The sequence below is a fragment of the Lepidochelys kempii genome, chromosome 3 (genome assembly GCF_965140265.1).
Source record: "Lepidochelys kempii isolate rLepKem1 chromosome 3, rLepKem1.hap2, whole genome shotgun sequence".
Taxonomy (NCBI): domain Eukaryota; kingdom Metazoa; phylum Chordata; order Testudines; family Cheloniidae; genus Lepidochelys; species Lepidochelys kempii.
In genome coordinates, this window is record NC_133258.1 from 137,941,534 (window position 1) to 137,954,410 (window position 12,877).

The 12,877-nt window shown below is 39.5% G+C and overlaps 1 protein-coding gene across 1 annotated transcript in view; it reads left to right on the top strand.

Moving 5' to 3' along the window:
• Positions 1 to 12,275, top strand: part of FMN2 (formin 2) — a 242,960-nt gene extending 230,685 nt beyond the window's left edge. The window contains 2 exon segments of the mRNA XM_073338221.1: positions 8,866 to 8,947; positions 10,447 to 12,275. Of these exon segments, the coding sequence (XP_073194322.1) occupies positions 8,866 to 8,947; positions 10,447 to 10,473 (109 nt within the window). The 3' untranslated portion in view covers positions 10,474 to 12,275.
• Positions 12,276 to 12,877: the final 602 nt, after the last annotated feature.

A 12,877-nucleotide genomic window follows, 5' to 3' on the forward strand; every position in this document is an offset into this window, starting at 1 on the left:
CAGGCCTATAATTACCTCAGTCATCCCATTTACCCTTTTACAGTATTGGAACAACATTAACTTTAAATTGGACAACCCACAATAGTGAATACTAACCTTGGTAGTAAGTGTTTGTAAGATTAGGTCTTGATGTTTAAAAACACAAGAAATGACAACAGGTGAAGAAGGGAGGGGCAAAGACAATAAAAGACCATGCAAATGATATTGTAATAGCTAGAACATTTATTACAAAAATGGGGCCCAACCTCACAGTGCTTACATAGACAAAATGTATTTAGGAATATAGCAGTTGGATCAGATCAGCGGTCCATCAAATCCAGTGACCTGCTTCCCAGTGGACAGCATAGATGCTTCGGGGGAAAGGGAAAGTTTCCTCCTAATCCCATTAGTAAGAGGTGAGTTTGTTCCTTGAGGCATGATGATTTATATCCCTTCTAAGATTCTTGTTTGTTATTACAATTGTGGAAATTTCATGGTTCTCCGCCTCCCCCCCAGCTCCGATCTTTTTATTGATTTGGTTGTTCTCTTTAATTTTGTTCGTACTTTATAGCTATTTAAATATAATTTCTGTTTTAAATTTTTTGCAAGTATTGCTGATTGGTATGGTGATAGGCACTTTATACATTATAAAAATTCAGCATATATTTCATTATATATTAAATCAGTCATACATATATATGACTGATTTTTAGCATATTTTGTAATAGAACAAATGGAAAATATATTAGCCAGGGTTCTTCTCACTTCTCTGCCTTATGCTTATCCACTCTTGAAAATTCCTTTCATATGTATAGATGAAAACACAATGGAAATGCTAAATATAATCATTTGCATAATTGTAAATTAGTAATTTAAATAATTGACAAATCCTGTGCACATCACAGCATTTATTATAAAACATGGCAGTTGGCAAAGAAAAGAGGATTTAAAATGAGTTCATTCCCCTGTCCACTCTATCATAGTGAAAAAGTACAAACATACTGACTCCCAAGGAAGGGAGGAAACTGCTGATGACATTTCAAAGTCATGTCCAACTAGTGTAACGTATTAGTCTTGCTGGTGGTTGTGAAAGGAGCTGTTTGTCTGTAGTTTTAAGTGGTAGAAATGTTCAAACCAGTAAATTTTTAGAGCTTTTTGAAAGGAGAAATCCATACATATTAATTTTAAATTTAAACAAAGTCCTGGATTCAGTCATATTTTCAGCCTTCAAAATATATGTTTGAATATTGCAACAATTAAGAACAGTTTAGTTGCTTTTGGATTTTAGCACTGCAAAGCCCAGTGACCACAGTTGTAGGCTGGAGATAGAAGGTAATGCTTTTACCAGCCTTTTTATACGTAATACTACAGATTAACACTTACACAATGCTTCCCATTTTTTTAATAGTCGCAAATTAAGCCTCGCACAGCTCCCCAGTGATACAGGTAAATGATACCTTCATTTTACAGATGAAGAAGCTTAGTTTCTGATGCTAGAGATGCATGCATGTGGAATTGTATTGACTTCAGTGCGGCTCCCTGCAAGCACAAGAATCTGCCTGCATGCATCTCATCACAGGAGCAGGAGGCCAAGAGACAGACAGGTTAAGTAGCCCAAAGCCACACAATGAGTAAGTGGTTTGTCTGCAATTAGAATTCAGTAGTTTCTGGCTCCCAGCTTTGGGCCCTGTCCACTAGACCACACTATTTTTCACTTACCACATCTATAAATATTCACAAGCTCAAGAGAAATTGTTTTTTTTTTTGTTTTTTTTTAGTATTAGCCATGCAGCCATCCAAAACCTGGCTCATTGTCTTAGAACATAAGTCCCACAGCACCCTATACCTTTTATAATGAAGTCTAGAGTAGAACCAAGTGAAGCTCTCTTAGTGCCTAATACTGGGTTGCACTGTCCTGAAGAATTCAAGACCTAATTTTCCAAACTGGAAGACAAGACCTATTAAGAGTCCAAGTTTAATTGCCAGTTGGCTTGAAACACGTCTCTGCAAGAATTATCCTGCAGACACTCAAAGTTACAGTTGACGATTTCAATATATATAAGCAGGTCCAGATTAAAGATTTTTGGGACCCTGTACACTGTGGATGTTAGGGGCCCTCGCCTTCCTTAAAGTAGACAGTTCACGTAATATACAAGCAAATCTGCCGCCTTAGGCAAAAAGTCAATGTTCTGCTCTCCTCTTTCCTCCTAGAACAGAGGTTCTATGCTGTGGGAGTGCAGTGGACTTTCAGGGAGAAGGCATGATGAGCCTGCTGATGATTCAGTGGCTCTGGTAGAAGTGTGGGGGGAGGCAAGCACCACTCATTCAGGTTTGGCCCAGACACCCCTCTGTCATGATGTGGGGAGGGGCAAATTTGAGCAGGGTGGCCAGGTTTTTCAACAGTGACAAGTCCTATTGGCTCTCAAAACAAGCCACTCCTTAACCAGTCTATACAAACACTGCAGTTCTCTTCAAAAGCTGTAGTAATACAAAACAGCAGCAGTGAACTTACTGATTTCCACCCCACCTATGACTTGTTATGGTATCTAGAGAACGTATGCTGCCCCCAACCCCTTGGCCGAAACACACACACACACACTCTTTGCCAAACTAGACTGAGATCCATATGCCACAGCAGCTGTCACCCAGCCCCTGCCCAAGCACTTGATGCTGATGAAGTATTTACAATATATGAGAGGTTTTTTGTTCCCACTGTAATGCCATGAACAGTTAGTTTTCTCTTGGATCTGCCTAGGCATCTCTGACACCTACCAGAAAATATCCAAGTCAGTGACTTTGCATTGACTTGCAGTCCACAACAGAACTGCCATATGTGATCAAAAATAAAACACAATGGCTGATGTGTCCCAGAAAGGGTTCACTTAGTTGGGGTAGAGCATGGAACTAAACCTTCCCTGATGTTACTGGACAACAATTTCCAGATCAGAGTGAGTTGGTTTCAAAAAATATTGTGGTGTGTTTCACACCATCTGTCCTTTGCATTAGAGGTTGTTGAGAAGTCTTAGTATTTGCAGAATATCAATTATTTCGTATAACCAATGAATCTGTTGATGAGTTGGGAGCACATACTAGGCCACATGGAGCTATGCTGATTTACACCAGCCAAGAATCTGACCCACTTTTGCTAAAGTGGGATATACCACTTAGCTAGCAGCTATAATTGCATAAAATGATAGATACTGTTATAATATGTACTAATCTTAGTAATAGACACTTTTTAATGCCTCGGATGTGTCTAAAGAGACAAGAGGGGGTGAGGTAACATAGACTGCATAGACTGTCAAGTGAGACTGAGCCAATCACAACACATCTTCCAATCTTCTCTCGCTCTGGCCATCCTTTGCCATGCTTGTCCATATCTCCTCGTTAGGAAATCATCCCACCTCTTTGGAGGCTGACCGCGTGGCCATTGCTGTTTTCACGAATACCACTCGGATATAGCTGTGGTCCATCTGTTGTCGCTGAGTCAGGCCACATGTCCCACCCACCACATTTTGCTGAGCCTGCTTTCAACAACAACGTCTTGCACTCCAGACTGCTGCCTAATTATTTCATTGGGGATGTGATTGTGGAGCAAAATGCCGAGAAATGTTTGTTCCATCACCCTCTGTGTGACAGATAGTTGATGTTCTTCAATCTTTGTCAGCGAGCATGTTTTGCTGCCATATAACATCGCTGGAAGCACGGTCGAGTTGTTTTGCTGATCTTTCCTTGGAGGATGTCCTTGATGTCATTGAGTGCGCACCATCCAGCTTTTTTTTCTGTGCAACAGTTCGCCTTTCTGATCATGGTGCATGTTGACTTCCTGGCCCAAATAAACATATTTATCAATCTCTTGGGTCTGCTGTCCTCCAGATGTTCTGCCAAGAACCCAAATAACTCTTGATCTCGTGTATTTTGTTTTCGACTGGTTCATTTTTTAATCCAACTTGACTACTTTTCGCCTTCAGTTCTTTAAGCATTCTCTCAAGTTGGGCTGTATTTTTGGCTATCAGCACTATATCATCTGCAAACCTGAGATGGTTTAGCCACTCGCCATTGATATTAATCCTGCCTTTCAAGTCTGCTCATCAAAAAACCAATTCAAAACAGGCTGTGAATAGTTTTGGTGAAACTGTATCTCCTTGTTTCACGACTTTCTCTATGGGGATTCGGAGGGGAGTATCAAGCAGTGATATGTCCATGCTGCAGCCAGAGTTCACTTCCTTTAGTAATGTGGTATATTTCATGCTGATGTCCTGTTCTGAAAGAGCTTCAAGAATGGTGTTAGTCTCTACGCTGTCGAACGCCTTCTCATAGTCCACGAAGGCAATGCACAAAGGGAACTTGTATTCCCTTGAACGTTCTACTAGTTGGTTTAGAGTGAAGTTGTGGTCTATTGTGCTGTAATTCCTTCAAAAGCTGGCCTGTTCTCTAGGTTGCTGTTCATCGAGGTTTCACAACAGTCGATTTGTTATTATTTTAGTGAACAACTTATAGATAAGTGAAAGCACGCAGATCGGGCGATAGTTCTTTAGATTTTCTCGATTGCCTTTCTATATAGCAAGATGGTATTAGACTCTTTCCAACTGGATGGTATTTTATGGATTTCCAGGTAGCGGCTGAATCTTTGGGCGAGAGCTTTCCAAAGTTCCTGACCTCCCGCCTTAAGCACTTCTGCTGTCAGACTGTCCTTGCTTGGAGTCTTCCCCTCTTTCATTTAAAGGACTGTGTGATCGACTTCACTGATGAGAACCGGGAGTATGTGTCCATCTGTTTGTTGAAGTGATGGCATTGGGATGTCTATACGGGATGCAAACAGCTGGGTATAGAAATCACTGCAAATTGTCTCCATCTCTGTTCGGTTACTGATTTTCCGTCCCTGTTCTTCAAGCCGATAATGATGACCTGTACAACTCCAGTTCCCGTTTGCATTTTTGAGACTTTTACGATCTTCAGCAGCCTTTAGGAGCTTTTTGGTTTGAAATTTCTCGAAATCTTCCTTCAACTTCATTCGTATGAGCTTGCAAACAAGGGAGTACTCAAGCCTGTTGCTGCCATTTCTTTTCATTTTCCTCCTCTTCTCCAGTAAAGTCTTTGTATTCTCCGAGATTCTTCCACTAGCTCTTCTTGGTCTTTCATGCTCAGCTGATTTCACACACCATTTCAGTCTCCTACTGAAGTTCTCATAATCATCGTCGCAGTCGTCCAGGAGGCTCCAATCTTCCCTAGAAATGTTTTTCTTCAGGATTGCCTCATCGAAAGCTACGGGTTGGTGTCTTCTGTTTGCCATACACAGCATCTTTTTCTCCACCTTTACAGTGAATGTGAGTCTGGCTCTCAGTAGGCGATGATCGCTACCGATATTGAATGATGGCACTACTGAAATATCCTGCACGGTGTGTCGTCTATTGATAAGAAAGTATTTAGTTTCATTTTTTGTCTTCACATTTGGTGCGATCCAGGTCCATTTTCTATTGGTCTTCTTTCAGAACCAGGTATTACCACTGAACATTCTCCTCATCTCTGCCAATATAGCTAGTCATTCTCCTCTTGCATTTCGTTCTCCGATACCATACTTTCCTATGAACTTTTCGCCCTCTCTCCCTCTTGCAGCCTTGGCGTTAAAATCTCCCATCACAATCGTATATGTGGAACTCTGGGCGAGGGTTTCCTCCAGTTCCTGATAGAATCCTTCCACCACATCATCTTCACATGCACTTGTGGGATCATAGATCTAGATGATTTTGAGGGTACTGTTTCAGTTCAATCAGAGGTAAAGCACCCCGATAAATGATTATTTCAAATGGCATGAGACAATTTTCAAAGACCATTCCTTGTTTATGATGAATCCAACTCCTCCAACTGTCCTTGAGCCTTCTCCTTTTCCTAGAATGACCATGCTTCCATCCCTCCAGCTGACCTCCATCTCCTTCTTTCATTGTGTTTCGCAAACACCCAGCACATCACAGGCTGTTTTTGCCTTTTTCTCCATGAGATGGTTTATCGATTCCTCCCTCATCAGTGTTCTGCAGTTATAAGTGCACACTGAGAGAGTTGTCCGGTTTCCTTTTAGCAACCTGCCACCTGAGATTCTTTGCAGCCTCTCGTTGGTCGAATGCCTCACTGCCTCCGGAGTGGGGATTGAGGAATGTGCAGAGAACTGAGACTTGGTTTTCCATGTTGTTTTAGCCATTGTTTTCATCCACCCACTGACTGGGCTGTCAGTGGCGCGTTTACCTCCTCAACTTAGCTATCTTACAGGCTCAGAAAGAGGGATTATATGCCCTTCCACAGCGGAAGCTGCCCCCTCGCTGGGCTGATAGTCCAACACCTTGATAGCATGGTTAGACCTGCCGGAGAATACACTCCGCTACTATCGCTGTTGAACAGCCAGAGTCACCGCTGCACCACGTTGAGGCATAGAGGTAGGATTTGCAGCAGGGTGAGGGGGGTGAGGTAATACCTTTTATTGGAAAAACTGTCTAATAGATTATTAGGAGGTGACCAGAGGAGAGAGGTGATTTTTCTTCCTTCAAATGTGCTCAAATTTTCATAGACGTTAATTAGAAAGGGTAAGTGGTTCTTTGGAAGTGAACAAACCAAGTCCCGTGAACTTGACTGCATTTTATACCTTCTGTCTAAGCTGCTGTTGTAAAACTACCACTACATGTTGGCTGCTACCTTTATTGAACCCATTTAAAATACCTTTACAAAAGCTGCATTACTTGGCTGTTAAGCATTTTTGCAAAGGCTCTGTGTATATTGTGCAGCACCGCCTCATCTGCTTCTCATTTAGACTGGAAATACAGTTTCAAACTAATGTGTATTCACCGTTTTTTTTTGTTTTTTTTTTTTAAAAACCTCTACAATTAGAAATGTTCCTATATTTGTTAAGTTCAGTCAGAGCTTTGATTTCACTACTGGCAGAGAATCATGATCAAAGCTGATTTGTACAAGTATACATTTTGTGTTTGTGAAAAAGCTTGGGGAATGTTGGCTGAAGTTGGATAAAAGGGACAGTGACTTAACACCAAATTTTCAAAAGCACTCAGCAGATACAATTGGGGTCACATTTTCACTGGGTGCTGAGCACTTCTGAAAAACTGGCCACTTGCATTTAAGTTATTAAATGGGAGCTTGTCTCTCTTGAAATCTGGCCCTTAATAACATAAAACAATTATTTAAAAAAAAATCTGCTTCTCACTTTGCTCCTTAGAGATACAGCAAAATAGCAGACATGCAAGTGGTTTGGAGAATATCCATCGGGACCAGCCCAAGGATATATCATTGGTCTCTGTACTCATTCCTTCAGTATCTTTTTCCTGTTTATTTCTTACTGTTGGATGATGATGAAAAGGCAAAGTAAGCGGTCTCCAAAATTCACGCTGCTGGCAACTATACAAAAAGTCCATGTGGGTTTTACCTGACTCTTTTGCTATACTTTTATTTATAAAGTACGTTGCCATCCCTCACTCAAGAGTCCACCCCATTAAAAGTAATCATTTACAAAGTAACCCAATAGAAGCCTCTAAAACATAAAGGTTCAATAACGGAATGCCCGACACAGTATCAATACTTCAAACACCCAGTGGCAATCTTTGATTGATCCGCAGATCAAACACATTTTAAACTGTTTCCTGGAGCTCACCAGAACTGGGCTATGGCAGGCTACCGACAGGAGCAGGTTCTAGTGGGTAGTACTCCACTGACAACACCCCGGTGCTGGACCCAGGGAAGTTTATCCTATCATAAATGCTGTCTTTGCTGAGCATCATTTTATCAGGTCCTGACTTGCAGCCCTCCTCGCATGAGGGATCTGTACTGAAGCAAGTAGTCCCATTGCGAAAAACCCTCCGTTTTAGAACCTGTTCCTTTCTTTGGTCCAAAAAAGTCCAAATGTGGTGTTGATCAGAACCTGCTGCAAGGGATACTCAGGCTTTTGGAGAGGAAAGAGCATAATAAGGGCTGTTTTTGGAGGGGGAGACCACATTGCTTGAGCTTGATTTATTGTAGGTCAGAGGAGCAGCTATTAGCTTTATTTTGTACTTTTAATATCTGACAAAAGTGCCTGAATAGGCATGGGGTGGTGGTGGGTTTGTACATACTTACTGTAAATCAAAATACATAAATACTTGTGAGAGTAAGAATTCCAGACTAGCTTCCAGTCCTGCAATCACTTACTACTGTGTGCAGAGTCGCTGATGTCCGCTCCTAATAATAAGCACTGGTTCCAGCAGTAAAAAAAATCACAGAATCAGGCCCAGAGATTGTCAACTGCTCTGAAACTGAAAACATGTTTTTGTTTGTTTTTTTAAATTGAAAACCAAGTTTCCTCAATTATGAATATGAAAGCAAAGACTGGACATTTGTGTTGAATCGTTTCATAAGTTTCTGCCAAAATGAATTAAATCATTGGGTAAATAAAGGACAAACTGGGGAATAGCCACAATCAAGAGTGGCAAAGCTTTTGTTGGCAGTATGCAGACAGTGAAATGCAGACAGAAGTATAAACAATGAATGATGGAAATGCAGTTTCCAATATGTACACTTGCAAAGCAACTCTTTCTGTCAGACAGTATATTTTGTAACCATGATCTATTTATATCCTAATTTTAATGCTATGGTAGAGAATGTGATTTTTTACATACACTGATTAGAAGTGATTGCACCTTTCCTGGTAAATTATACAGTCGTCCTGATGGTATTGTAATAGCAAATACTACTTATAAATGGTATTTTGCAGACCACTGCATATTAGTTAATGGTGTGGAGGGGGGGAGTTACACATTTGTTGTCTTTAAACCTTAATCTTTGATTCACATATTGTGCTGTCTTGCAAACAGCTTTAACCCTTGAAATATTCATCACAATTTCTTTCTTCAGAGTTAAAGAAGCAGAGGAAGTGTGCAGACAGAAAAAGGGGAAATCGCTTTATAATATAAAGCCAAGACATGATTCTGGAATAGTAAGAATGGATTGCATTATTATTATTATTATACTGCTCCTGTTAACTTTTTCTTTGTTCTTTTTACATTTTGTATGTACGCTATCCTGACATATTTAGTTAATATTTATTTTTAAATGTGTCTGAATTTAGCATTTTTGTGAAAGGTGCCAGATTGACAACCCTGAAGTCCTATATTTATCCACAGAAGAGATACAGCTCAAGTAGTGGCAGTGAAAATTTCCCCACTGTGCCCTGCCAATGTGCCTCATCCCTTGAACCTGGAAGAGACGGACCTTTGTGGGTGAGGAGGTAGTTCAATCTCCAAACCCATCCAGTGCACAGCCCCACTGCTCAGACTTCCAATTGTGATGGGGGATTTTGTGATGAGGTCACCTGTCCCCTGGGAGTTGGACCTATTAGATGCCAGTGACTGTAAGTCACTACATACCTAGACTGGGTTAGAGACAGAGATCTAGAAAAAGAAGATACTCTACTTTTACTAATCTCTTGAGCTATATACAGCTCCCTATAAACTATGGCCTGGATCCTGAAGATACTTAGCATCGAAGACACATCTTCAGTTTTAAGCACACGAGTAATTCCTTTTAATTTCAGTGGTCATCTACTCAAATGGCTAAAGTTAAGTGCATGTATAAGCATTTTCAGGACATGGGCCTATTTTACAATGGCTGGATTTTTTTTCACAGCAGAAAATTAATCTGGTCCCTAATTTTCATAATGTCTGTCCATGCTTCTTTTTTGGCAATATTTAAAAATGAATGACTATTTCCTTGGTCATGTTTTTTTCCTAAAAACATGATTCCGTTTGGTTTGTATTTAATGCTATTTTATGAATCATTGTGACATGTGACACATGTCCTTGAAATGAAACGTTGTCATTTACCATAATCTCTCTGGCATAATCCAACACACGAAGAAAAGAATTATTGCTGTTGTTTCTCATTGTAACTGGCTGTGGTTAGTGACACAGGAAATGTAAATGAAGTAATAGCTTGGCTAGGAATGGTAACTAGATCTTAGTTTATCAACTTTATTTGTAATCACATCAAGATGTAGGTTTTAAAAACTTGTTTGGTTGGATTTTTCCACTTTGTAAGAATAAAATCATGCGGATTAATGGCATTCTTTAAGAACAGCCATGCATTTAAATAACATTTATAATTATTTGTATTGCTATTGTGCCTAAAAGCCCTAATTGGGGATCAGAACTCCATTGTGCTAGACACTGTACATACAACAAAAGGATGGACCCTGCCCCAAAATGCTTACAATATAAACAGAGTTACAAATAGTATTAAAAAGTAGATATTTCACAGACATGGTTAGCCATCTTGTATTTTAAATCTGTTTAAAACTGAGTTTGTTGCAGGGTGTTATAAGTAAACTATATATTGGATACACTTGATGATCAGCCTACATATCCCTGTGCTTTACATAGTTGCATAATACATATGTTTATATATGGTAACTTGTTTTCTTATGGTATTTCTTTTTAGAAAGCAAAGATAAGTATGAAGATCTGAGAGAAGAAAAGCAAAACCCATTGCCACTTGATCAGTAAAACTCAACGTGTCTGTTGGGGGCGGGAAAGGAAACTACATCATTCAGATCATTTGTTTTCTTCTTGGCCTTTCAAATTTGCTTTTTGTTCTCTAGAGTTTCTCACTGATAGAATGTGTAGTGTACATTCATGAATGAATGTGACCACTGTAATGGAGTGCCCAGCAATAGACTAGTTATGGACATGAGACAAGTTCCCTATATCCCATGCCTCATTCTCCACCCAAACACTGGCATTTTGTAAAGTTTATGGTATAATACCAGTAGACCAAACCAGCATGCCTAAGAGGCAGCATCTGCATCAGTTCTGAATATGCTGAAAATTCTATTTAAAGTTGAACTTCACAAGAATGCTACTTGATACAGTAACATATTTCCATTCCTACTGGCAACATCTGTCTAACACAAATACTCTATGGCACTGCATTTAGATTAGGGAAAGAAATGTTACTTCTAGTGAATTGTTTGTATCCGTTTCACGTCGACATTTGTCGTTTGTATTTTGAATCGTTAAGTGCTGTTTATAAAGTATAATCAATGCTTTCTCAACTTGTTTGGTTGCCCTCCATGACTAAATATTTGTGGAACAAGATGTTTACCGTAACTATCTTTAAAATCGATAAGGCAGCATACTTTTTCTTCATCTTTTGCCAGATAGTGAGTAGTGGGAGGGGGAGTTGGAAAACCTGAACCAAAAACATTTAAGTGAAAAGCAGTAAACACAGAAGTACTTCAGAGCATAAAAGAGAAACTTAGGCACTTTAGCTTGCTAACATGTAAAGCAGCTCATTTGTATACAAAAAAACTTAAGGGGTATTACAGTTATATTGCTGATTATTTGAGTGATACAAGATTCTCAGGACTACCATGTTGCTATCCAGACTTCCTTTTTGAATTATCTTTTCAATTAATTTAAGATTCCCTTTATCAGGGATATTAAAAGATCTATCTAGGGATTGGCATTCGAGAATTACAGTAGTCAACTCTGGGGACAAAACAAAGGCTATTGACTAATTCATGTCAATTTCACATTTAACATCAGAGTCATAACATTTTCTCTCTAAGTAGTCCATACCATTGGCTAGGAGGCAATGGAAATCTGTGACTATGCTTTCCTTTTTAATCCACATGATTGATTTCTATTTGTGATCTGGAAATTAACCTAAGGATTTCTCAGTTTTGATTTGTTGAGCCAATAAAGACCCTCTGCCCTAGATATAACTACTGAGCCCAACATGAATTGGCCTTGTAACTGTTCTCTTCCAAAGCACTATTTTCTTGGAAACAGCAATGTGTGGAATGAATTGGGTTCACATGCTCACAATCTCTTAGCATCGAAGACACTAGCAGCATAAACTTCTGAGTGGCTTGAGGTTTAACCTGCTGGGGTGGATTATTCCCTGTCTAGCCTAGTAATATCATAAGACATTCCTGGTGGTCCAGAGGCAAATGTACTGTACCAGGTGTCATAAGGGCAATGTAAAATACAACCGCAGGAATCCATTGTTCTTCACGTATGCTAAGCACTAGAAAAGATGTTCTTCACTTGTGTGAAAAATAAGTCTCCTGTTGCTTGATAAAACTATGTGAAATTCTGTGTTCACGATAATTTCTGGCAAGAATATGATTACCGAGAATTGAGTTCTAAAATCATGTGGGGGTGGGAGTAATGTTACTTCTTGCAAAAGGGAAAAGAGATTATTTGCTGTTTATGAGTAACCTATGGAAAGTAACTTAAAAATAAAGTTTATTTTAATGGCACTGATTCAAACCCATGTTTGTATTTATGTAAACTATAGTCTTTTGCTCTTAACTTTTGCATTTATTTTTATTTACGTGCAAGGATACAGTCGCATGTTTTGGTTTTGTAGCCTTCCTGTTCCCTTCAGTACCTCCAGTATGTAAATGACCATACTAAATGAAATAATAGGATATCTAACAGAGATCGCTATGTGCAATACTGTATTTAGTGTTTCTACTTCAATTTTTTTAGAATGTTAATTTATATGAAAATAAAAGGAATAATGAAACAGAAGGTGCTTTTTTTTCTTCAGTGATCATTATGCTGTCTCAAGGAGGGCCCTGGCTCAGCAGAACTAGTGTGATTCACTTGTGGAAAGGGGTTACTCCTTATTCCTTAGCATGCGGGGAGAAGTTGTTGGGCAGCAAATCCACAGCTATATGGATATCTCCTTTATGCAGGGCCATGGAGGGACTTCTACAGCTCTATTCTATTTTATATAAGATCTCCTACTACTTTCACTGCATTGTATATGAGTGCCTTCCAACAGTGCATTAAGCAAGGTGACCATCATCTCTCATCTGGTTCATTCTCTCACTCTATGGCTGTGAAGCTGTTCTGTGGCC